At 40.1% G+C, this 27236-nt stretch overlaps 1 protein-coding gene and 1 pseudogene across 9 annotated transcripts in view; one reads left to right on the forward strand and one right to left on the reverse strand.

Moving 5' to 3' along the window:
• Positions 1-26029, reverse strand: part of PTGER3 (prostaglandin E receptor 3) — a 169744-nt gene extending 143715 nt beyond the window's left edge. For 2 of the 9 annotated variants that reach the window (XM_037024297.2, XM_037024298.2), the window contains exon 1: positions 24732-26026. In XM_037024297.2, the coding sequence (XP_036880192.1) occupies positions 24732-25625 (894 nt within the window). In that variant the 5' untranslated portion in view covers positions 25626-26026. Of the gene's footprint in view, positions 1-24731 lie in introns of all 9 variants that reach the window. The other 7 variants (XM_017661144.3, XM_073234123.1, XM_037024296.2 and 4 more) reach the window with 6 other exon arrangements.
• LOC140849231 (fatty acid-binding protein, brain pseudogene) lies at positions 17207-22366 on the forward strand (annotated as a pseudogene).
• Positions 26030-27236: the final 1207 nt, after the last annotated feature.

Raw genomic sequence — 27236 nt, forward strand, 5'->3', positions numbered from 1 at the left:
GGGCAACTACTTGTGTTCATCCTAAAGTGAAGAAAATGATTTGTCCCTTTTCCACTTATTAAGATCTTTCAAATGTGCAAAGCACGAACAGGGAGACTGTTCTTCATATTCTGTATTGGAATTTTACTTCATTGCAGCAGGATTTATAACTATACATTTAAAAATCGATGTAATAGAAAAAATGCCTTGGGTTATAGGCTATAAATATCTATTGAAAATGACAAATGAATAACCCAGAAAAATAAATTGGTGGGGGAGGGAATAAAATTGTTTACTTGTCCTTCTCCATTATGTGGCTTTTATGCATTTCCAGTTAATTCCCAATACACATGTGTAAGAAAACCTCCTCATGGCCAGTTTTTATCTATGATGTTTTGTTTTTTGTTTTCCACAATCCCCTGTTGTTAGGCTATGGGAGGATAACCTGCCTTACTGGAAATTCCTGCTATAGTCTGATAAATGCACTTCTTTAGAATTCACTGAACCAGTCTGGCCCCTTTAAAACCATTTAATTACATAATTTGAAGGATTGTCATGGGAAGAAGCGTCACTGTGGATTTAAGAAATAAGTGTAGTCTTTCTAGTCTGGTTACATCTCAATTCCTCATTGCAAATCATCACAGCACTGTGAACTCTACTGTTTCAGCTTCTCCTGCCTTATCTAATCTGAAAACGTTGGAAATAAACAGTTCATAAATATTTTTAAAACTACAAGAAGTTGTGTTATTTCATCTTTACTATTACATAATTTTATGAAATTTTTCAAAACAGCAACAGATTAAGAGTCAGAAGAAGCAAATTTTACTGGTTCTGCCATCTACATTATGACTTAAGGCAAGTTATTTACTCTCTGTACTTTATTAAACTCACTAGGAAACAACAGAGATGGACTGGACGGCCTCTTACATATACTTCCATGATAAAGTTTTTTCTGATGAATACTGGGGTAAAGTTGGAACATGAATAAGGATTTAATTTGAAAAAGAGATGGAAAAGTAAAAGGTATGAAACGAAAGAAAAAATGCTTCTTCAGGAAAACCCCAAATGCATCTTCGGGTAAATAGGAGAGAGAGGAATGTTACAAAGTAATATTGGACAAGGGACTAAATTCATGAAGCTTCAGAGGGAGATTTTTTTAGGAGTAGCAGATGGGCACATACACTGACCATAAGCTAAAGACCAGCTGTAAATCTGACTCAGCTGTGCTTCTAGTTTGGGGACCAGCTGCCTCACTTTGGATCTTCATTTCTTGCTTCCCTAAAATGTGATTAATGTGTTCTTACCAAATATCTTCTCCATCCAGAAGTACAGTTGCAAAAAATAAAATTAGATGAGAATAATTAACACCTACATTTATAGAACACCTCCCCAAGCTCCAGGCTATTGCTCTGTTGCATACACTACCAGAAGAGAATTATTTGACATTCAGAGATAGGAGGATAGTGAATGCTTAGAGGGCTGCAAGGAAATGAATGTATTACCTATTTGTCTGCTTTCCTTAAATGTCTCCGTAGTACAGTGGTTAAAAAAAAAAACTCAAAATTGTACAGAAGGCTGCAGCTTACTATCATATTATTTGGTATAAAAGAATTACTCTCTCCTTCCAAGCAGTATGAATTGTAAATTCTGGGTGATTTAGCTCAGTATAGCTCAGTACATATGTTATGTATAGATAAATATTTCTTTTCTTATTAAACCAGTCAAAAAATGTCATTAACTAATCACATTTTGGCCTAAAGGGGGAAGAAAAATCTACTCTTTAAACACAACCATTGCTTGGATTATGCAAAATGGATTAGCTTTGAGGTGTCTTTATATTTCAAAGCTTTATATTTCAGGTGTCATGGAGGAAGTCTAGACACTATGTCAGGGTTTAAAGAACATTCATCCTTCAAAATGTTAATATTTAAGACAGGGTTTTTTTTTCCTGCCAACATGTACTTTCATGTAAACCCACCACGTTCAATCCTGCTATCGCCTATTCAGAGAATCATAGCATTAATGACAATTAAGAGCATCTAAGTCGTGAAGGAAGGAATCAGATGTGGACTGTCTTGCATGCAGGGATATTCACCTCAATATAAAAGAAAATTAGAAAAACTTAAATGGCCAAAAATAGGGCACTGTTGGGGGAACATTCACGGATTTGCAAAATATATATATGTATTCCAATGATGCCATTTAAAATCATGTTTTTGAAAAATATTTTGAGAACCTGAAGAAATAGGAGGTGAAAAGTGAAAGTAAATGTTTATTATATCATATACTCCGGTTTGAAAACAACTCTGTGTATGTCTGGGAAAATACTAGAGGCAGTTATCTGTAAGTGGGAATTAGGGTGATTTCTATTTTCTTTATATTTTTGTTTTACAAATTCTCCACAATAAATGTGTTATTTCCACACTTAGAAAAGAAGCATTAAGTAGTTAGGGGCTTAGGTGTAAACAATAACCTAATAAGTAATTTACTGACAAAACATTAGTGTCACAACCCATTTTAGAACCATCATGTCATCATTTTAGTTTGAATTCTTAGGTGATCAATGTAAGCATAATTTAACAGCCACTAGGTAAACAGTCTCACACTCTATAATTGATCAAAACGTTTAACTCAGTCAAAAATGCATTATAAATTAGTAAAGGGAATATGATAATGGGTGGTCAATCATTGGCCTCTGTGACTCAGGGACAGTACAGCCTTGACAAACAAGATCCCTTCCTGTGCCACAGACAGTGTACCATGTAGGCTAATAACTGTGTAGATCTAATGTGAAGATAAATTATTTAACTTTCTCATGTCAAAATGATACTCTCTTTTGGATCTATGCAGTGGGAGGAGTTCACCTTACAGGGGGATCCAAATAGAAACATCTTGAACTTGGGATAGACAGTGGGTGAATAGGGGTCCTGGGATGGGATCTCTTTGAATTCATGTTCCCCAACCTTATCTCATTCTGTGGTCAGTTTTCTCTTTCCCTCTTCCTCTTTCATTCTGCACAGTAGCTGTTTCACACATTCTCCACTATCTTTCCTATTTCACCTCACAGGGGAAACAAGTTATTTAGGGGTTGTCTCTTTTTTTCACCACCAATGTCAGCATCTGCAGCTATTCCTTTTTCTCTTGGTTGAACAGCAGAGGTGTTCCATCTCCTAAGACTAATCCTCTATCAGTGCCCTGGATCCTATCCATCATCAGTGTCAGAAGCCTTGTTTTCTCAATCAGCTCCTTGTTTTATCATTAACTTTAGGTTTTTTCCCATTATTATTTCAACATATCTAAATTTCTCTCATATAGAGAAAATAAAACTTTCTATGAAATTCTCACCTCCTTACATATAGTGCTCCAAAAGTTACAGTTGAACTTCTCAAATGTTCTATCCTCCTTATTTTCAAATTTATTCCTAAATCTGCTCAGCCTAGCCTTAGCCTTCACAAGTCCTTAGGGAGGGCCGTTCCCTAGGGCACCAGCAAGGTTTGGAAGTGAATGCTTACACGTCTTTCTTGAAACATTCCCTACTCTAAGGTTCAGTTTGCCATTTCCCAAATATTCACACGTGTCCAAGCCACTATTTGCTGTTTCTTACTAATTTTCCTGCTACCTCTCTGGGTGCTCCTCTGCAGTCCTCTTTCTGGCTTCTGTTTCTCCATCCATCCTGACAATGTTAGGAAGTTTGAGTTCTATCTCAAATTATTGGAGGTAGCCTCCCCTTCTTGGTGTGCATAAACTCACTGGGTGGCCTCTTCTACCCAAATGACTTCAAAACTAATTGATGTGCTATAGGTTATACCTCTTCTCTGAACACCAGATGGATTAATTTAGCTGCTAAAGCACAGCTCTGCCTCGATGTCTTAGATCATATTCAACAGGTTCCAAACCAAATCATCTTCTTCAAAGCTGTTTCTCCACTAATCTTCCCTATCTCAGTGAATACAGCTCCCTAGAACAGAAACCTAAGTTATTCTTGATCCATCTTGATTCATTTTTCTCCATGTATCTCTCTCTGTCCCTCTGTTTCTCTCCCCATTCCACCTCATTAAACATATTCCTCCCATCCAATCACTCACAAGGCCTCCGATTAACTTCCTAATTATTTTTTTAATCTATCACTTCTCCTGTCTTCACTCTCAGTGACTCTAAACCCAGACCATCATCATCTCTTGTCTGAACTACCACAGCAGTCTGGTACATGATTTGTTTGCTACCATTCTGGGTCCCTCTGTGCTGCCTGCAATAGATGTGGCTAAAATGAAAATTTGACTGATTTACTCCACTTTGAAAAGTTCTTCAAAGCTTCTCATTGCCCTGAGTATTAAGTTTAAACCCTTTAAATGGACATTTAAAGTCTTATCTTCACTTGGCCTCTGCTGAGATCTCTGGGCTAAGTTCTCACCATTCCTCACCCTTATGTCCATATTCCAATCACCTTGAACTCTACCGAGGTTTTTAAAAAGGTCAGTTCTTCTTGCTTCTACACTTATACAAATGTGGACTTTTAACTCTCATTCCCCGCTCCTTTACTTTATTAATTCCTACTTATCTTTTGTGTGGACTTGAAACAACATTTATGTGATGTTTTATTTGCCAGAAAGCCTAGTAGGTAAGGCTTAATATGGATTCCCCAAATTTTCCTTCTTTTCCACCCTCAAGCATTTTATATTGCTGCTTGTTTTTAATTGTCAGTCTCTCCTAATACATGAAAATTCTTGCAAGAGCAGGAATATTATCTATCCTTTCAGGTATGTATTAGGAAGGGACTAGCCCAGAATATTTTACATTGTAGACTTATAAACATTTTGAATTAAGAAATGAATGAATGATAGGAAGAGTACAGTGTATCCTATCCATTTTGGGGTAACACATTCTACAGTTTTTACCTAATGTGCAAATCTACCAATATTCACCCCTATTCAAGACTCTGGGTTATTTTTGTTGCTGTTATTATAATTAGCCAAGACGACAGCTTCAACTTAGGTATTAATGAACTTGAAGCACATCTTCTTATCATTTTTAAGTAGAATGTTCATAGTTACAGCAGTAACCTGGAAGAATCTGGAGAGCTGGGCTATAAAATCAGCAGTAGAAGCAAATATTAAAAAAAAAAAAAACATATTGAACCTATAAGAAAGGAAGAATTCCTGTTGCATATTTAGTAACTTTTTCAAATATATATGTCAAGACAAAAACAAAAGACATACGTATCAACATAGACTTTAATAAGGATACTTAGTATTAAATTCATAATTCATAATAAGTCAGAAGTCCTTTTATTGCTCTGTGTTACATATGAATCCAGTACTTCTTGTTGTAGAATTCCTGCCCACTAATATGAGACCGTATCTTATACCTTTAGTATAACAGATATTAAAAATACCCCCTCAGAATCTAACAGATAACGCATCAATAACAGTTTAATTTACTTGCAAAATTCCTTGTTAGGCTTCTAGTCAATATTGGCATAGGTAACACTATATTAATTACTTTTCTTTTTTTCCATGCAAAACACAGTCTTATATAATTTACCAGCTTTCTTTATCATTAACTTTTGTTCTGTTAACTGTAAATAGGGGCTGAGAAATTGTGCAGTGCCAGGTCTACAACTTGAAGGGCTTAAAGTACCACACAATGGCATCACATTTTCTGTGACATTAGGAATATTCTGCAGATTCCCGATCACGACAGGAGGGCCAGCCTCCAATGCCTCAATATGACTCAAGAGAACTGTGTTAACCAAGTTTAACCTGCATTTTTCCTGCTTGTATGAAAAGAAAAAATCTGCAACCAAACATTTCTAGGGACTGTCTCTCCTTTGGGGTATAACCAAGTAGCAGCTTTGAAGATGTTGATTCCTGCAATCGCCTCGGCTCACTGCTTTGCTGCGTTAACAAGTATGAACACACTTAGTAAGCTGTAAAATACTCAGAGTTCCTGACTAAAAGTAAGTACTATGTATTAGTTGTTTTTGTTATAACTCTTCTTCAGATGTGAAGTATAGTAAAAGGAAGCATGAAAGTTCCCTTTACTCTCATCTCCTAAATATATGAATTTCAATTAGGAAGAACTGGGGCTATGACACACCACAGAATAGTAACTTGCCATGTGCTGTAGGGGCACAGGTCTCTTCTTAAGCCCATCATACATTAGGGTTTATTTAGTAGCCTTGTAATATCTTCATAATCACTCTTTTCATGCACTATGTAGATGGAAGGTAAAAACCAAATGCCCTGTGATATTTACATCACAAATAGTAAACTTTACTTTTCAAAACTATCTTCTGAGAAGATCCTGCTTTTTATTTTCAGGATATCAGACTTTACAAAATCACTTAAATTATGGTGAACACTTACAATTTTGTATCAGGTGTGATGGAAGTTTGAAGATTACATTCACACATGGAAGGCAGGAAAATGGAAGTTTGTAACCATTTTCTATGTTTCCTTCCTTCAGAGGCTTTTGTCCTATCTGTTGATTTAGTTGGATTCATACCATTTGGACCAATGGCAAAGTAAATAACAGGAATCAGAAGGAAGCAAATACGAGGAAGAAACCTATTTTTTCCATGTTTCATATGCCAAGTTCCTATGAGGATTGTAGGCATCAATGAGAGGATAAACAGATCCCAACCCTTGAGTTCATTAGCTCCCTCTCCCTTAATGTGTGAATTTCGTGAAGCTTTTACTGCACTACTTAGCTTCCTAGGGAAGATCTTAAACAAGTATATAATTAGGAATTGTAATTATACAATTAGTAATTATACGATCAGTAATTACTCTCTTAGAGACTTCTGTTGATTTCATTTTAAAATCTGTATTTGATGTGTTTTCAAGGATGGTTTTGCAGGAATTTGTGAATTGATGTTATTGGAAAAGCTGCGTTTAACTATTTCTCTAAAGAGATTTATTGAAATAGTTTCCCCTGATAAAACAATTGGGAAATCATTGCTGTAATGCAGCTCTATCCAAAAGAAACATAATTCAAGCCACAAATGTGAGCCACATGCATGCTTTTAAGTTTTATGGTAACCACATTAAAAATAAAAAGGAACAATGTAGAATTTATTTTAATAATATATTTTAATTTTCCAAATATAGCTGAGCTATTATTTCAACAAAGAATCAACATAAAATTATTAATGAGCTATTTTACATTCTTTTTGTACATAATCTTCAAAATCTGATGTGTGTTTTACACTTACAACACATCTCAACTTTGAGTGATCACATTTCAAATATCAAATAAAAACACGTGGCTAGAGGCTAGCACATTGGACAATGCAGTCAGTGGTTTACACTTTTCACATATATTCTCTCCAGAAGCATAGTTATCATTACTGGAGTGTCCACTCTCAGTTGCCTGCCCTTTCTCATCAGCACATCCACTGTCGTCGGAGCCTAAGCGCTTCAGGAGTGACCCCTTTCTAGCTACTGCGGTGTGTCTGGATCAGACGGTAACATGGCCCCATACAAGGAAATGAGATCCAAGAGGATGTTCCCTAAGGACATCTGGGGAAAAGCTTCTTAGGTTTAGTAACAATCCATAGGGAACCACAGCTCCTTTCTCCTGCTAGAGGTGAACTAAGACATATGTACAGCTATCTCCCCTTAACCATAGCAGATATATTCCAAGACCCCCAGTGGATGCCTAAAATCTTGGATAGTATTGAACCCTATATATACTAGGCTTTTTCCTGTATACACATGCTCACAATAAAGTTTAATTTATAAATTAGGCATAGTAAGAGATTGTGGGATAAATGGCAGAATTTCCAGAATCTCCCACCTAGCCTGAGTTCATTTACATGTCAATAGGTCTTTACCACTGCAGAGCCTCCCGTGGACCTGGGACAAGTGGTGGAGGCCATTCTCTCCTCCACTCTGTTTCTGGTACCTAATTGGTCTGGTGCCAGTCAGTCACCAGTGCTTGCCCATGGAGTTCCTGCTGGAAGGGGCAGGTGGGGTAAGACACTGTGTGCTATGGCTGCAGGGAAATGGGGGAAGAAGAGAGCTAGCCAGAGGAGACTGATGGAGCGGGCTGTGGCCAGAGGAGACAAACAGCCGCGGCCAGAGGTGGAAGGAGCCAGACATGGCTAGTGAACTCCAGCAACTATAAGAAATAAAGGCCTTTCTCCTAACCTTCCCTTTTCCCTTGACTTATTTCAGTTTCAGCAGATTCATAGGTAACTTGCCCCAGCCAGGAACACCCTTCCCTGCCACCCCACACTAAGCTAATAGTATTTTCTTAGTTGTTGAGTTGTTGTTGTTAACAATGTACTGTAATATTATAACAATATACTGTAATGTTGTCTCTCTCAAAGTACTTTACTGTTCTATACTTATCCTTCTTCATGTGATGATAGGTGATAAAATGCCTACATGAGGTGAGATAATGATTTGGACACTGTGACATAGTGTTAGGCTTCTGTTGACTTTCTGCAGATCTGTCAAAAAGAGGATCATTTGCCTTCAGAGCTCTGTTACCCACTGAAACCATGGAAAGCAAGACCACAGATGAGGAGGGACGACTGTGTGAGCAACCATCCTGCCACCCAAGGGAGCATGGCGGAGATAGATTAGGCCAACACTGATGACTGCAGAGGCTGGGACAGGCCTTGGGCCTTGAGGACGATGCTGAACTTCTGGATTAATCAACTCTGAAAGCTGCCTTCACTGGATTTGAAGTTCTGTTTTCTATTCTGAAGCCATTATATCATACCATCCCTAATAACAACTAAGAGCAACATAAATATATTGAAACTTTTGAGCATCTTTTGAAGTATTGTTTTTCCCTTTCTTTGTTATTTTCACTGTTTCCCTGTTGTTGCTAAAATCCCTTGTTATTTGCAGGGCACCTTCTCAAACATTCTTTTTTTCCTTTGGACACCAGGCATTAGAATAGTTGTTTTCTACTGCCTCCACCCACTGCTTTGAATTAACCTCTTCCTTCCATTACAAAAGGAATGTCATGTCCTTGTCAATCCTTAAAGTATTTTTTAAGCGTTTTAAGAATTTGTATTATTAACAACAATGTGGAAACAATGAAAATAACAAATAAAGGGAAAGACATAATGTTTTTTTAAATGTTCACAAGTTTTACTGTATAAAGAGTACTCATTATTTACTAGATACAAATTGGATTGATGACTTTGGAATAGAAAACACTTGGGCTTGATTGGCTCAATGCCATTTATCAAATGTGGGCCTTAAAGCAAGTTGCTTACCCAGCAAATGAAAACATAAAATTAAAATAAGAAAAGAGCACAAAATAAGATAAATCAAAGAGATAAATACATCTACCTTGAAGGATTTCTGTGAAGATTAAAAACAGTGTAACACAATAAAACTCTTAAGACTAGGATTTTATAGCTCAGTTTTTTTATTCCACATCTAGAGTCCTTTTCACTTCAGTACAACAGCCTTTCCTCATTCATTTCACAGTCATTTATGCGTAGCTACTAGGAGCCAGAAGACTTATAGACAAATAAGGCAAGATCTCTGCTTTTAAGCAGTTTCTGGTTTACAGTGAATCAGACAAATAAATGGATATTAACAAGAAGGAAGCCATATAGTTTCATGGCTCATCGCAGACTATAAAATCAGACAAATATGGATTTGAAACTCAGCTCTGTTTTTTGTTAGGTTTGAGATCTGGGGAAGTTACCTAACATCTCGAAAGCAGTTTCTTCATCTGAAAAAGGAGATAATAGTATCTTCTCAGAGTACTGTTGACAGAACAAAATGAGATTATGTCTGCGCAATGCTTAGCACTGTGCTTATTGTAAAGTAAGCATCTGTCTACTGTGGGTGGTTGTCCTCATTGCCATAACAAATATTATGACAACTGTAAATATAACTGTGCATAATTAAGTGATATGGGTGTAATATGCAGGCACTGAGGACTATATAGAAGGGGCATTTAAATCAGTTTCCAGGATCAGGGAAGTGCTGCCCCCTAAAACAGCAGATGAATCTGGAGAATTTTGAGAGGCAAAGAGTTCATAATTCTAAGTGTGAAATTGTGTGAATCATTCTAGGAACTACAAGCTGGTCTTTATGAGTGAAGGTGACAATCCTGGGGGAGGAATGGAAAGTGATTGGGAAGTGTGGTCAAACCCAAGATCTTAAGAATTAAACTAAGGAAGCTGAAGCCTTTTAATTTGGGTGAGAAGGTGCTATGTAGTAACATGCCTGAATTCCACATTAGAGAGTCACTGTGAACACATTGAGGTTTGCTAAGACTCTTCTTCTTTCCCATAATTATAAGAAAAAAAAGATGAAAACAGGTTTGCAAAGATCCCAGTTGCACTGTATCATCAAACTGTTTAAACAAATTTTCTAATTTTGAATGTAGTCAAACACTTTCCCACTAAGCAAAGAGAACTCAATATACAGTTTTATTTGTTTAATAAATAGTTAAGTAAAAAGAATAATATTTGAGAATCGTACCAGTTGAAAAATGTTTGCCTAGTAAAATAAAACTACTACTGTTTGTGAGTGTTCTAAGCCTGAAGAGCCAGATAGAACTGGATGAAATTGATGCCACGCCTTTATAGAAAATATCTCTTAAATTGTAGGTATTAGGGTGAATGGAGTCCTTTAACAGTTTACCATAGGACAATCGAAAATGCTTGTCACCTTTTACAGGGAGTTTCACAATGTTTTCTGGAAACACAAGCTCCTAAGAAAGCCAATCAGTTAATGAGTCAACAGAGATGCTGCAGGAAATCTTTAATCACTATTATTATCTGACCCAGCTAGTTTCAGTGATTTTTAACTATTCTCAACCAATCTGTTCTTTTTGTAACTGCATTTTCAATGAAGTGATTTGAAAATGTTTTAGTAAGCTAATAAAGAAAAAACAACCAATATAAAAAAGAGCATTGCAGATTAAAAAAGCCTAGAATCTACCATTTATAGGGATATGACAGGGAAAAGTTGTATAATCATTTGATTATACAATCAAATTATGTGCAGCTAAAAAAATGCTATGTGCAATTGAAAAAAATGGGGATGAAAAATAGCAACTGAAACTGTTGTGAAAATTAGATAATACATATAAAGATCTTAACACATAAATTCTCAAGTACTTGCACACAGTAGGCATTCAGGAAATGTTTTCTTTTGTGGGTCTCCTCAGTTTCCTTTCCACCAGTCTCACTGCCACGCCAACTTCCAGTAAGTGACACACACACACACACACACACACACACACACACACACACACATGCCTTAAAAGTCACAACACTACTGGCATAATGCTTCTGAGAATGAATTAGATGTTAACAATGAACCCACACATTTTATTAATACCCCAATTTTGAAGGACTTTTTCTATGTCTTCTAGGTGGGAGAGAAAGCCTGGTATTTACTTCACACTATCACCTCCTACTTCAAAAACAAGATGCTGTAGGTACCCCCTTGATATAGCCAGAGTGGTAAATGCCAAGCTAAAGCAGGGTTGTGCCCAAGAGTTTGAATCTTGAGCAACACAAAGAAGAGACCTTTTAGGCATTGGCTTCACCCCAGCAGCATGAAGCAAATGGTCTTGCCACAGGATCTTGGCAGTGCAGCCTGGCGCTTAGCATCCAGAATAGTCCGGGCCCTGCCCATCACCCAAGCCAGCTTCCTATGGACTCTGTGAGCCCCAATACACATGTGCCCTTTGTGCTTGGAGTCAGAATCTGTTGTTTGCAACTGAGAACCAGATTTAGGGAGGAGACTAGAGCTCTGAAGTCAGAAGGCATTCCCATGCTTCCTAAAATTGATCTATAGAATAATTTAATTAGGAACAGATGCTAAAGAAAACAAATTTCAAAATCATCCCTAATTTCTTTTACAGGACAAAAGTTAGCAAAATGTACTTTTGTATCCAGGCAAAACCTTAGTCTATTCTTGGAGTAAATTACTCTCATTAAATACATCTTAATAATCTCCCACCCAGCACATTGGCTGTAAGCACATCTACTGATTTATATAAAGAGAAAGTTGCCAGATTAACATCAAACCCAGACTACAACTCACCCTTTATGGAAAAATAAAAAAGAACTTCTATTTTCTGCTCTGGTTGCCTCCTTATGGTATTAATAGAGTATTGGTGTGCTTTCAGAGCCTTATACAGTCACCTCTGTTCCACTGTAAACCTCATGTTATACTAGTAACAATTCTGGACAATTCTTCGAGCCAAAATCTTTAACTGTAGTTTAACAAAACTCACTCAATCTTTGAAGATTTCTCAAAGGGGTCCTGAGACTTATGCCATCTATAACTGTTGCTTGTAGGGAGGGAAGGAAGGAAGGAAGGAAGGAAGGAAGGAAGGAAGGAAGGAAGGAAGGAAGGAAGGAAGGAAGGAAGGAAGGAAGGAGGGGGGAGGGAGGAAAAGAGAGAGAGAGAGAGAGAGAGAGAGAGAGAGAGAGAGAGAGAGACTAGATAAAAAGAGAGAAAAAAAACTGTTGAAATAGTGCTTCAAGACTATGTATTCACTGAAGTTTGTCCTGCTAAACAAACAAAATTAAAACCCCATATGCAGACTATAAATATAAACTTATTAACCAAAAGTTTTTAACCTGGCAAATAGGCCGTGAAGCTGTCTTAGGTTGGTTCCTGAGTAGCACTGGAATTCTGACACATGGCAAGAAGTCAAACTGGGAGAAATAGAGCGAGCTGTGTCCTGGCTTTAGTTTTCCACTGGGCCACCTCCAGTCCTGACAGGCCTGCAATTTATGTCAATCAAGCAATCAATCCCCTTCCCCCTTTTTTTTTTTTTTTGGTTTAAACTAGCTTACTTAAAGTAGCTTGGTCTGGATCTTCTTCTGAGAATCAGGACTGTTATGACATCCTATTATTTTGTAAGCAAAGTTTGCTTACTTCTCTTTCTCTGTGTGACTATTCTGATTCATGTCTGAGGGAAAAAACAAAACAGCACCCATTAGATGGTAGTTAATCCTGACTCTGCCCATGACTATCTGCGTAAGCTTGGAGGAGTCACTTCCTTCTTAAGGAGCCAAATAGAAAGTCATTTGTGGACAAACAGCCACCTCACTACTAGAGGCCCAGAGAGGAAGGCAGGACCCTATTTCTTGTCAGAGTCACAGGACAGGGATTAGAGAAATATCGAAATGTCTTATAAACTCCATCTCCAAAGCACTGTGTGTGGACATCCAGTTCTCTGCCCCAATCCCAGCTGTCACTGTCCTGGCAACTTCAATACCTGCCTGCTACCTCCCAGCTCCCGCCCTTGCCTTTCTGCAATCCAGTCTTCATATAGCTTCCAAAAAGATCTTTTAAAAACATAAATCCAACAATGCCACTCCCCTGCTTCAAACCTTCCAGTATTCTCTGAAAAAATACTGAAACTCCTCATATGGCCTTGCACAACGTGGCCCCTCACACTGCCCCCAACCTCAGTTTGTGGCGCTCCCTTCCCTCCTCATTCACTTCAGCTGCCCTGGCCTTCTTTCTCTCTGTTGAACATACCACAGGAGGGCCTTTACTGTTCTCTCTGCCTAGAATGCTCTTCCTGTGGATCATTCATACCTGTTTTTTTTCATTCAGGCCTCAGTTTAAATGTTACCACAAAGATGCATTTTTCCCTGACAACCGAATCTCCAAAAGTTGACCAGGATACCTCTACCACATCACACTGCTTCATTTTTCTCAACAGTATATATCACAATCTGACTTCCAGTTTACTTATTTGTTGCTTGACTTTCTCCTTCCACTAGAATGCATGTTCCTCCACAGCAGGAAACTAGTCTTCACAGCTCTATTTACTTCACTTAGAACTGCACCTGACACAAAGTAGGTACTCAATGAACAGTCACAGTGCATGAATGTATAAATGAATTCTAAATGGTCCTCAGTTTTGTTGCTATACTCAAAACTGACAACAGAAAAGAACCCTATATTTTTTGAGTCAAGTTTACCCAGAGAATCATTCAGTAGACAACACTTTCCTTATGGACAAGGGCCATGCCATTGTTCTGTCAGGGTGTAGGACAGGGTCCCAACACACAATTGGTATTTGATAAAGTATCAGTTAAATGAATGAATACATCATGGCTCCTGCTCCTGGCATTGCCACGACAATTTAATTGTTCATAAATTTTGGTAAATGCTGTGATACCTAATATGGAAGTATAGTATCATATAACTTTAAAAATAAAAGAGGTCCCTAATTAAATTTATTATTATTCCATATAAACCAGGAACTAGAATTAACAATACTCTAATTCAAGCAAAATAAGGGAAATGAAATTTTTTCTAGGAGAAAGAACAACTCAAAATGACTGGGCTACTCTGAGGCACCATGGTTTGGAAGAGAGAGCCTGGTCTTTGAATCCCAGCTTGCCCACTTACAAGCTCTGTTATCTTGAATGAATCACCCAACCTCTTTCAGCTTTAGTTTCTTCATTATCTGTAAACTGGAGCTAATAATGTCTATCTCATAGGGTTGTTGTAATAAGTAAAAGAAGTTATTTGTGAGAACAAGAGCAGAACAGTACTTGGCTCTAAGAACATTCTTTGTGCCCCTTGAAAAGCAACAAATAGGCTCTAAGTAAAAGTATTCAAACAAAGCTTGGACAATTTCACCAAGAATATTCTGGAAGGTGATCAAACATTAGATGGGTTGTTTTATTAAATAACCTTTATGTACTAAAATATTTGATAATTTAAGTCCTCTTATTTTACAAATATGGAACAGAAGTATAGAAAAGCAATACAACTTGCTCAAGAAGAAACTCAAATTCCTATTTCTAATCTTCAAGTCAATCAATGTTCTCCTTCTTCCGTCATCCTTCCATCCTAACTTGACTCAATATTTCTCAACATTCTCAAAGGTAGTTCAGCAAGAACAGTTTTGCTTACCATTCCCATCACACCTGGCTCAGTTTTCTCCTCTGTGCTTCTGCAGACTCCTTCCTCCTGCCAATTCTATGCCAAGCTATGTCCTCCTGTTCTTTTGAAGCAATACTTAAGGACAAAAGGTCTTCCTTATTAACATCTCTTTATCTCCCTCTGATTTCAAAGGTTCTGATGCCACTCCTGTAGTTCATAAGGCAACTGAGTTATCTACATATTGCATAAAGCAGATCAAATCACCCCCTTCACTCAAAGATTTTAGTTGCTTCCCACCACACTTAAGATAAAAATGTAAACTCCAGAACAAAAATGGCAAGGTTCTGCATGCTTTGGCCCTGCTGACCTCCCTAACCTCCCTTCAAAGTTTCTCCTTTCTACTCACTCTAATCCATCCACTTGGCCTCCTTTCAGTTCTTCTAATGCTTTCAGCTCTTTCCTACACTGATGCCTTCACACACTGCTTTTTCTTCCTCAAAGTACCATCTCTCAAGTGAACACTTTCTCAGTGAGGCCCCCCACCAATGCATTAGGAGAGGGTCCTCTTTGGCACTCTCTCAAACTACCTTTTCCTTGCCTTTATAACACACCCACATTTTTTTAGTGATGTATTTAAGGGGGTGCCAGAAGCTGCTCCTCACTTCTCTGTTCAGGTTGGCAGAGCAGGTTACGCTGGAGCAGATGTTATAGAAGAAACTATTACTTTGCTAAGTCTAGAATGAAATGAGTAGGTTTACACAGTGGAAATTTGTGTGATGTAACAGGAAGGTCCCAACACTCTTGGTACATACTGTTGGTCAGTTAGGAAGCAATATCCTGCTTCCTGGAGAAAAGTGGCCAAGACACCTAACCTCTTCTCCAAAGAGTTGACTCCAAGAAGCTTGGAGCAGAGTGACTTTGGTTACATTCAGTAGAGGGAAAGGACATGACAAATCTTAAAAGAAAATTCACTGGAAGGGAAAGGCAAACTTGTTAGGAGGAGAACTAAGTACCCAGAGCCTAAGGACCCAAGAGGAAGGGCTGGTCCCAGATAGCGTGTGGCCTGATGCCAGCGGCCCTCTGGTTCCATAAGCTCTGGCACAGCAGCTGTGCTCCAGGGAGTGACTTCTGAGCTCCACAGCTGGAGTGATGGGTGTGAATTAACGATGGTACTCAAGCACAGACTCACGACAGCCAAGACAGGGACATGCCCATCAGGGCCAGCAATAGAGCAGCACTGCCCTCTTCCCAAAGGCCATCTGCTGCAGCAGTGCCATGTGGGGCTGGGAGAAGCCACGTTACTGAGCTATCAGTCAGGTTATACTTGGTTATTAGGGTGGTTGTCTACTCACTGTCTACCTTCATAGATTAAAAGCCTCAGGAAAGAAGATAGTGTGTCTGACTGACGGTCATGACTACCAAGAATAACAGACCGCACGCTGCTCAACATGGAGTGTCACTCACAGACTGCAGTGTGAATAGTGTCCCCTACCATTATGTAACTGCTCAACATGTACAACCCTGAGTCAGCCCTGGTCACCACTCCATCACCAGGGTGAACAGAGTAGAAGGCACAAAGCAAGCCCTCAACAGACATTTACAGAGTGACTGTATAAAAGAATGCATGATCTACTTTGTCCACTGGCATGCATTTCTATGCTTCTTCCTAAGAAATCTGTGGGTGTTTCCCTCCTGCATCTAAAACAGTATGTCCAACAGGAATGATTTTATCTATTTCAAGTCACAGGAAATCAGAACTGAAAGGAGGGATAGAGTCAATCTTGCTTTATCTTACTGATGAGGGAAGGAAAACCAGAACGATGGGGGCTTCTATCACGTGATGGAAAGGCCAAGCCAAGAACCTGGTCTCTCGCCTTCCGAGGCCTCATTCTCTGGGGCCTTCATCTGCCTTTTTCAGTCCCTTTTGCTCTTCTCATGAGACAGAGATGCTCACAAGTCAGGGGCCACTGAACCATGAACTGCCGCTTGTGCCCTAGGATGGTGCAGGCACTCGTCCACCTGGGGCAATGCCCATGTGCAGGTCCGACCTGACCCAGACCCGGTGGCTGGGAGCAGAACGTTATCAGGCAAATTTCCTATGTCAAGACTGAAATGAAAGCTCCACTTCACTGCCTGGTGAATTCCCCAAAATGCATTGTATCTCTTATCATCACTCTTCAAGCGTTTTCAACATTAACATGTTACTTCTTTTTCCAAATCTTCATGTATCACACCAACAGCAGCATATTCTCAACCACAGAAAATGACTAAATCCTCAGAAAGAGGGACAAAAAGATCAGTCTACTTTTAGGAATAAAATATGTTTCAGAAATATCAAAGGATTAGTGAAAAGGGTATTTTTTTAAATTACATTTTTTTGGATCAGTAATTGCTTCAATAGGCTTCCAAGAGGGGTCTCTGGAACTGCAGCAGCAATAGGTTCTGGAGCTCATTCCTCCTGCCTCTTTTGCTCTGTTTTCAAAGCTAATGGTAAAGGGCAAGGACAGTGGCAGCTTTGTACTGCCTGGAAGCTGGTGGGCAGTCAGAGCTTTGATGAGAATGTGGAGGCTCTGGGCATGGGCTTTGCTATTAGGCAGGTGGGAAATGTGGCCCAGCCTAGAGGGGTCCTCAGGCGGCAAGCGGACAAAGGGGTAATGAGGACTCGAAGCACTTCCAAGGACATAGGGGTCAGTTTCCCTCTGGGAAAGGAGCTTGATGAAATCACTGGAAGTCTGTTGTTAGCCTGGGTGGAGAAAAACTCATTCGTGTAAGGAATGGAATGGAAAAGCAACAACATTTGTAAGAGAAATTAAGGTTGGCAAAATGGTTATGCCGTTTTTGGTGATGTGGTTGCTGTCCGAAGCTATGAGAAGGCAGAGAAAGGCTCCTGACCTGGGGCTGGAGAACCTCTACATTTTTTTCGGTTTACTCAAGTCTCACTGCCATCCTTTTATTATAGCAAGACTGATCACTAATTAGAAGGTTATCCTTGGTGTGGAGATGGAAAACGTGATTTAAAAACTTGTTTTAAAGACTTATTACTTCAAGCACCTCACCCAATTTTGATCTGCAAATTTCTCATGCTCTATTCTAATTAAAATTTTAAGCCACATTTTAAAAATGAAGAAATGAATGCATTTATAATTTATATTGGAATACAAATCAAATTGAAATAAAAATCTTACATCCAGGAAAATAAATAAATAGGCTTCCAGCTCCAACTTGACCTTTTGTTTTTGTATAATCAATATTTTTTAAAAATAATAATGCCATCTGATGTAGATTTATCCTTCATTTATATTACATGACCCTTACCTAAATTAGTAGCTTATTTTCTTCTTTCTAACAGAATTCAGGTGTGAAAAATCAAGCCTCTTCTTCCATCTCTGCCACCATCTTTCATTTTTAGATTTATGATCTTTCAAGTGCCTATCACAAAAATCAGCACTGGTAAAGTAATACATAGGTTTTGAATAAGCACCAAGATCAGCCCCTGAAATGTCCTCTTTGAATGTTGCCCAAGAGAATGTCTGGGACAGCCACCAGAAGGGAAAATATATTTTGTGCTCTTTGTAAACTGCAAATGATATTAATGCCCAGTCAGGACCTGGTCAAATTGTGAGACACTTTACAACTCTTGATTTGGTCGATTTAAGACTTGGCCTGTAAAAACACAATTTTAGGCTTTGGTGGAGATTCTGTCCTGCCCCAACATTGCTGATCACCTGTGAAGAGCTGAAGAAGTCACAGGCTCTCCCCTTCAGAAGTCTGCAGAGCAATCTGACCTAGGCAATAACTAGATGCACAATTCCACTCAAACATTTATGTAAGGTCAGGTCTGAGCACACACAAAGAACGATGGGAAGAGGTCCCTGACCACAAAGCCCTGGGACACAATCTAGACCTGTGGTAGTGGTCTTCAGAACATCAAGCGGTGGTTACTTTTTCAGGTTTAAGGGAAAGGGAAGATGGGATCCAGCATGTTTTAGATTTTGAGAGCTAACTGGCAGCTGCGAGGGGGAAAGGATTCCGGAGCTGAGAGAATGTGGAAGAGACAGAGTGGTAGGGCGAAATGAGGAGGGATGAATTATAATACCTTGTAAAAATTTATGCACTTGTGATTTATTATTTATGCCTTATTTTATTCTGAAAAGTTATATTCTCCACCACATTTTATCCCCAGTGAACTCTAACTAACCAAACTATGAGATATCTCTTGACTGTTTCTTTCAGTTCCTAGAGGAAAGGTCTACCAGAACACAAAAAGTCAACATTATCACCCAGTGAAACATCACAGTAGTATTCCTAATACTGAAAGAATATTCCCAATTATTTTCATAGACATTTATCTTTGTCTTCATCATAATCCTGTGAAATGGGCTGGATAGGTGTTTTTATTCCTATTTTACAAAATAAAATAGTTCACGAAGATATCAAGCGAATTGTTCAAGATCATACAATTGTTGAAGACCATACAATTAATTGGTCATCCTAAGTAAGTGAAACCAGACACTGTCTTATGGTTTGGGTACTGAGATTTTCAGACAATAAACATGTATTGGGCATACCTTGTAAGCAGGCAATTATGCTAGTTCCTAGGAAAAGAATGAGACAGATGCTATACCAGCCCTCAAGAGGCCAATTAAGCAGTATGCCCAGTGAAGTGTGGCTCAGACTATGACAGGGAATGCAAGGTAGGTGCTGTTGGACTGAAGCCCTGGAGCACCCAGCCAAGCCTCAAGAGATCAAGGCTTCTCCAACAGAGTGACATCTAACATCTTCAGCCAGTCCAAGCAGGGTGCTTGCTATTGTTCACTGACTGCAGGGTGAAGTGGCAAGTGGGAAAGGAGACAGAAGTCTTCTGAGTAAAGATGGCAGAGTCACAGAGAATTTCCACTGCATAGTGTTATTTCTGTGTGGGTGTGTGTCCCTCTTGTTTAAAAACTCACACACTGTCCAATTGTCATTTCTGTATAAGAATGAATTACTGTTTACTGTAAAATGTTGATATACACATAGGGGACAAGATACAAGGCAAACTCCAAGAAACATTAGGCTCCTTCTTTGGTCACCCTGTCTAACATATGAAAGTTGGACTTTCCTAGGGAAAAGGAGACTTGAGAGGCCATCTAATAATCCTCAAGAAGCACAGCGGGAGTAGAAATGTAAACTTCCTACCTACCTCTATGATAATGGATTGAAGAAAATGGAGAGTCAGAATTTGACGTTATAACTGTTGATCTTAGAGTCATGAGGAATGAATGAGATAATTGTGGAACACTGGTGGATGATAAAAATGTTGCACAAATGTTAAGAGTTTTAGGGAGGATTTTTCTCCCTGTTTCCCAGTCATGCAAGGCCAGAACCAGGCTGAAACGTCCCTCACTACCACCCCTCAGCACTCCCAAAAAAGATTACTGTCTGTTATAAATGTGTATAACACATAATCCTGAGTGTTATTTTGAAAAACTGAACCCTTGGAAACTTTCATAATTGAGTTTTGACCCTTACAGCTTTTTAAAAAGACAAAGGCCAATGAGTCACAATTATGCTACAACTCTAGACCATCTGAATTTCTTCAAATGTGATGGCTTAAGAACTGTTTAATTCTTGGCTCTTTTTAATAAACTCAAAATTAAAAATCTACATTCTTTTTTAGCCCTGATTTATGTTCTTAATCTTCAAGTTATACTGGTTTTCGAATATATCATTTAGATAATCCTCCATCACTATATGTACTGTGTCCAAAAGCCCCATTCTTACGAAAAAACAATCAGCTAAACAGTCTCCTTTCCAAATTTCCTATTCTGGTTTATTGAACCATGATTGTCCTAAATAAGAGAACATGAGAATAATGTAAATGGAAAAAATACCTTATATAATCTATTAGTCCTACATCTGTACTTACAGAGAAGAGGAAAGTAACTTTCCCAGTGCCACTATTTAGGACTAGAATTCCTGGCCTTTGTCTAAGCTAAACAATCAAATAAACAACAACAACTGAAAATAAACTCAGAGTCAGATATCCTGAACTAGTATTCGGGTTCTAATATTCTTTATATTTGAGTTCTTTTTCCAAATGATGTAGAAAACAGTGGAAATTTTAAAGGGTGCAGTTAAATGAGGTAATGTATGTGAAAATATTTACCACAGTGAACAGGACATAGTATGTATGCAGAAATTTTGTTGAACCAAACACTCCTTAAATCAATCAGTTCTATTAGCTTTAGTTCTCTCTTGCCTTTTTTATTTTGCTCCTGTCTTCCCACTGTCTCTACCCTAAGACCCTAACTGACCTGCAAAGCAATGCATAACCGATCTCACTTTCCCGTTCTTCAGCCTCAATCTATTCACACCCTATACCCCTGCCAATCTTTCAAAAACTCTGTCCCTATTCAAAAACCCATAATAGACGTTCTACTGCCTACTGGCAAAGAACACAGTCCTCTTCCCATATTCATCCTAACTAGCTCAATCTAGCCCCATGAACCTTTTCAAACTATTCTTCTTACGGTTTCAGAGTGTGCACGCTCTGTTCTCATCAGGCTAGGTTTCTGCACACACTCACTCCCAGTCTTGAGGTCAGGCTGAGTTATTCTATCTCTTCCTGGAAGCCTACTCCTATGAATTCTGATGGACTTTATTCCCGAGCCAAAGGCATTAATTACATTATATTTTGTATTGTTCTCTAATTGTTTCACTCATAAATGTGGGAATTCTGCTCCTCAGTACAAATTATATCTCTTTGACCAGTTTTTAATAACTCTACTTATTATCTCTTCCATAGTGCCTAAATGTATTTTACTACTAAAATGTAGTAAACTCAGAAAAAGTATTCTGAACAATCTAAATTCTTATAAATAACAATAAATTATAGAAGATTTTTCTATAATGCCAATTCACATGCTTAATCACTTCAAGCAATATCCTCAATAGTGCAGAAACTTGCAGACAAGATTAGCTGTCAAGTAGTAACTTCTTATACTATAAAAGAGCATTACTTCTGTAAAATAATTTATTACATATATTTATCACATGTATAATTAAGGCAAATGTCATTTGTTAAAATACATTAGTGATTCCTTAAATTAAAAAAATCACATTTACATTGTGAAATATTTTCTTGAATTGAAGCATTTCTGCATTTTTGCATATTGAATAGGGAATTTGCTTATTCAAGATTAAAGCAGAAGTTTCTAAAGCTGCTTTTATCCAGTTTCAAAGTTGTAGATGAGAATCTGTTCCTCAGACCACACTTTCACAATGTTGATTAGCTTTATGTTTCCTTTTTTCAAGATAGCTATACTATTGGCCACATTCTACTTGGGGAGTATCAGGTTTACAAAAGTAAAAATAGACTCATGGCTTTCAGTGAAAATCCCTAAGGTTATTCCTGCTACTAAAAACTTGGCTATCATGTCAAAAACTGAAATATTCGGTAAGTGTAGTTCATAAAATAACTATAATAATAATAAGTCAAACAGTTTGCATTGCTGAGTCAACCAGCTGATTTTAACAGTATTTGATGCATCACATAAACATAAACAATCAGGGGCCTTTTAAGTAAGGAGTTTGGTTATTTATACTAGTATCCTACACCCAGATAAAAAAATACTAATAGCAATGTCTATTTTACCCACAGTCAGAAAAAAAGTGTAAAAAAATTATCTCTCACTTCCACATAAATATACTGAATAGCTAATTCACTATGTTCTAGTGTTTTTATTCCTATAATTCCCTAACCTTTAAGAAAGCAGTTTTGCCAGTTTCTTTCCTTTGAAATAATTCCAACTTTGCACTGTAGATCTTTTTGAAGATATTTGGAGATTTAATTTCAATGGTGCACAAAACTTCAGAAGAGAGAACCATTTTCTTTAGTTTAAAAAAATAACTATTTTGGAAACCATGAATTTCTCCTCCTTGATATGATCACATGTTAAATTTATTTGACGTTTGATGGTTTTATGAGAACTGAATCAACGAAGTGTCTAATGAAATGCTGAAAAGCAGTAAATATACTTTTAATGTACGTATTAGTTGAAATTAAATAAAACTAGTTCTAAACATAGCCTTGCTTAAGAGAGTGAGTTTGGTATTCTATGTTACAATGTTAAGAATTGATGTACATTCTTCCTAAGGCTTCTATGCTCCTGGATTAGAATCAATGTTTTGAAATAAAAAACATACTATATAGTTTCTCTCCTACTTAAGAAAAAGCAATTATTATAAGTCTCGTTATCTTTATGGGTAAGCATTTGTTCATATTATTTAATTGCATTTTTTTCTAGGATATAAAGTGTGTGACAGAGCAAACTCAATGATAAGGGACTCAAATGACAGTTGTGAAAACCTGTTTGCCTCTAAGGTTATGTCAATTACCATACTTCAGTAAAGTGTTTATTACTTTGAACTCTTTTTCCCTTCAGTTTGACCACTTACATACCCCATTCCTCAACCATAGAAGTAAATATGTCTAAAATTGGTGCTGGTTTTGATAAGCCATGGTAATGACATCAGCCTGAGTTGTAGCTCCTGGAACACAGAACTGTGACCATAAAGTGACTTGTGGGAAGTTAAGTCCCAACATAACTCTCCTTGTCAACACTTATCATTGATTTGGAGCTCAGACTTGTGCTCTAAATATACTACACCAGTCAAACCCAGGTATTTTGGAGTATCTGTTTTGTCAAATGCATGGGCAGGTGGGAGGAAAAAAGGAACTATGTATCTATTTTTAAATAAAAGGGACTTAAAAGTATACCCATGCTGTATAACAATGTCAATATAGTTAATACCACTGAACTGTACACCTAAACATAGTTAAAATGTAAATTTTACATAAGTATATTTACCATTATTTAAAAAAATACACAAGCAGGTTCTGAAAATGGTGTCCTGGGTTTCTTAAGTTTTTTGCAACTGTCTAATAAATTTCCAGTTCTAAAATATTATCTGCTGTAACTGCCACGTAACCAGGTTGCTCTTTCTGCAACAGCTTCTGTTAAGACCGACTGCTTGGGGCCAAAAAATAATCCATTCATAAGGAATTAATAAACAGCACTCACCTACAAAAGTCTCTAACTAAAAGTAACACAAGAAACCTTCGAAGTACAAGTTAAGAGCGTGTGTCAGACAAGACGCATGTGGAAACATCACTTGATCTCAGGCTGTGTGGAGCTGTGAAGAGCTGGGAAGTGCAGAAACCTCTCCCTCCTATCCCAGGACTGTCCTTGCAGAAGCCCTGTATTGTTGTCATCAGGTCTCGGGGTCCCACAAACTGACAGTCAGTTTAGGCACTTCCTAGATGGTACAGCACCATTCCAAAGAGCTAAGGCTGGCCGCAGCAGCAAGATGCATCTTCACCCTCCTGCCTTCAGTCAAGTGTGAGCCTGCAAGGTAGGTTAGCACAGGCTATGATAGCATAGCAATGGCTCAGAAGCTGCAAGAAGGTAGTGGCTGCCTGCGGTCACAGGCAGGGTACTTCTGCAGACTGAAAAAATCTCCAATATGTGAGAGATATCTGAAAAGAGAAAACCTAGAGCACCAAGCTACAGCTGTCATCACCATTCTTCTCCCAGGGCACTCAGGGGAAATCTCTACCATTGCATAGGTACTGAAATGACACCTGGGTAACCTCCTACTCTCTCCAATTAGAATGTGAGCAGCCTTGTGGTCTCCATGGGTGCCTAAGTAGAGCCAACGTGATGCCTGGCACTCAGAAGGTGCTCAGGAAGTAAGTGAGGAGCTCAACTCGGATGCTGCAATCAAGATCATGCGGGCAGAGGCCTATCCAATGCTGTGGTTGCAAACACGCCCCTAACAGGTGCTAGCCCTTCAAGAAATAACCAGTACCCGTCCTCACTTACACCCACTCTGACCTCCCCATAAACTGGAACTACCTACCAGCAACGGCGACCAGCAGATCGACAGCACACACATGATTCCCATGAGCTGGATGGCCGTCTCGGTCGTGATCCTGCCCCACTGGGCACTGGACTGTGACGCCGTAGCCTTAGCCCGGCAGCGGGACACCAGGGCCTTAATGGTGGCCAGGTTGCAGGCGAAGGTGACAGCCAGCGCAGAGAGCCCCAGGAAGGCAAAAGAGGAGGCGAAGAAAAGATTGCCCCAGTTGTGAGGTGAGCTAGTCCCATTGACCCGTGCCCCGGTGCTAATGAAGCACCATGTCCCAGGCCACTGGATGGTGTACTGACCTACGCCCAGCACTGGCAACAGGGCAAAGGCCAGCACCGCCAGCCACACGCCCAGCAGCACCGCGCGGGTGGCGCGCGTCTTCATGTGGCTCGCGTACCAGTGCGGCGCCCGGATGGCCAGCGCCCGCTCGACGGCCATAGCGCTAGCGATGAAGAGCGAGGAGAGCCCAAAGACAGTCATGGTCAGACCGAAGAAGGTGCACAGCCTCCCGGATGGGTCCAGGTGCTCCCAGCGCTGCTCCGACAGGTACACGACGATGACCACCGGGCTGGTGAGCAGCTGCCCCACCAGGTCGGTGAGAGCTAGCCAGCCGATGCACAGCAGGAACGACTTCTTGCGCTTGCTCTCCCGGCGCCGGTAGCTCTGCGACACCAGCAGCATGGCCAGCGCGTTTCCCACGAAGCCGGTGATGAGCATGGTGATCGGGAAGGCTACGGACACCGAGCCGCAGTCCTCGCTGGGTCCCGCGGGGTGCGTGAGGTTGCCCTGCGCCTCGGCAGAGCGCTCGGGCGGCCACATGCCCGGGTAGGAATGGTTGAGGCGGGTGCAGAAACGGGCTCTCCCGTCGCCCTGGGTCTCCTTCATGCTGGCTTCGAGGTGAGGAGAGGACGGCGCCGGGAGAGCGGCAGCGGGAGCCGGCGGGCGCGGCGCGGGCGGCGGCGGAGGTCGGTGGCGGCCGGCGCTGGGGCCGGGCTGCCCTCCATGATGCGGGGCGCAGCCGCCGCGGCGCCTGGGCTTTCGGGCCGCGCGCGAGCCGCGCCGTCGACTCCGGGAAGCCTCCAGCGCCTTGCCGCGCCGGGGTGTCGGGGCCTCTATAAGACCGAGCGGGGCGGGGCGCCGGTGGGTGTGGGCGTGAGCGCGGTGGGAGGAGGATGGACGAGAAACTGAGCGCGTCTCCTGCCTGCGGCGTGGCCGCTGCCCTGGCCGCCCGGGCCGGGAGAACTCCCAGGAGGACTCCCCTGGAAATGCCCAAGCTCCTGGCCGGCCGGGACGCCCAGCCAGCCCGCCCTGCCCGCCCGCGCCAACTCCTATTCTTTGCCACAGGAGCGTCCTTGGACCGCGGGAGCTAAAATGCCTCACTGGCTTTCCTGACAAGTTGCCAAGACAGACCTGAGGTTCTTTCTCCATCCACAGACGTTTATACAGATCGGATCCTCCCTCTGAAGCTCTTTGGTAACCCTGGCAAGTGTAACTCGCCTCTCAGAAGCAATTTAGGCAAACCACACCCTTCGTATAGCTGAGCACGAATTTTTTTCCATTTCTACTTAGCGACCCTAGAATAATCAAGAGCAGACCAAACTGCTCTGTTCCCAGGCACGCTGCAACTGTAATACTACTAGTGCCTTGACCTTGGGGAATAGGTACACGGAAATAAACTATGATGGTAGAATTCAAAGATGAAGGAATCCCAATTGTCACCCCCACCTAAATTCTCCTTCCCCTCTTTAAAAAGTGAGCCTGGGCAAAAATGACTAGAGGTAGGGGCAGCTACTTGCATTTCAAAGGTAGTGAGGTCAAGCGCTGCCAGCCAATGGAGCTGGAGAGAGAGGGAGCGGAGTAGAGAGGCAGGCTGTTGCACAGCCTCCCAACATTCTCCACCCGCTTGCCCATGTTCATGGCAATTAGGACTGTGATGGCCTTCACGTTTAGTAACAATGGGAGTAATTGCCTGGTAACATCTTTTATACATTTTCCTATTTTTCCAGAGAACCTCCAAGGTCTGTCGCTATTACTACTGCTCCCCTTTTACAGTGAGCCGAGTCTCCATGATGTGGAAGGATATGCCCAAGGTCTTTCAGCAGTTCCCCAGTTACCATCTTATTTGAGTCAGTGTTCTTTACATGGATACCATAGTCACTCTCAGCAGGTGAAACGGTAAGACCAGTTCTAGAGAGGGCCTGTTTTTTCTGCCTCTTCACATTGTCCAGGGGAAAAACATTTTTTAAAATTATTTACAAACTTCATTTTTTTTCTTGCATTTAGGAAATTAGACCTAGTCGTACAGCACTATGAGGACCATTATTCCAAATTCAGATTGACTTTTAGAACAAATCCGGTTTCTTTGCTTTTCCTAGCTTACATAGCTGGTATTCTCTCGGGGAGTAAATGAGGGTAGGAGATAGGGATGGAATGTGTTCCCCTGCTTTCTTTTTGTGCTCTTGTTTTCTTGATGAGAGCTTGAAAAAATATTATAGT

The sequence above is a fragment of the Manis javanica genome, chromosome 4 (assembly GCF_040802235.1).
Source record: "Manis javanica isolate MJ-LG chromosome 4, MJ_LKY, whole genome shotgun sequence".
Classification (NCBI taxonomy): domain Eukaryota; kingdom Metazoa; phylum Chordata; class Mammalia; order Pholidota; family Manidae; genus Manis; species Manis javanica.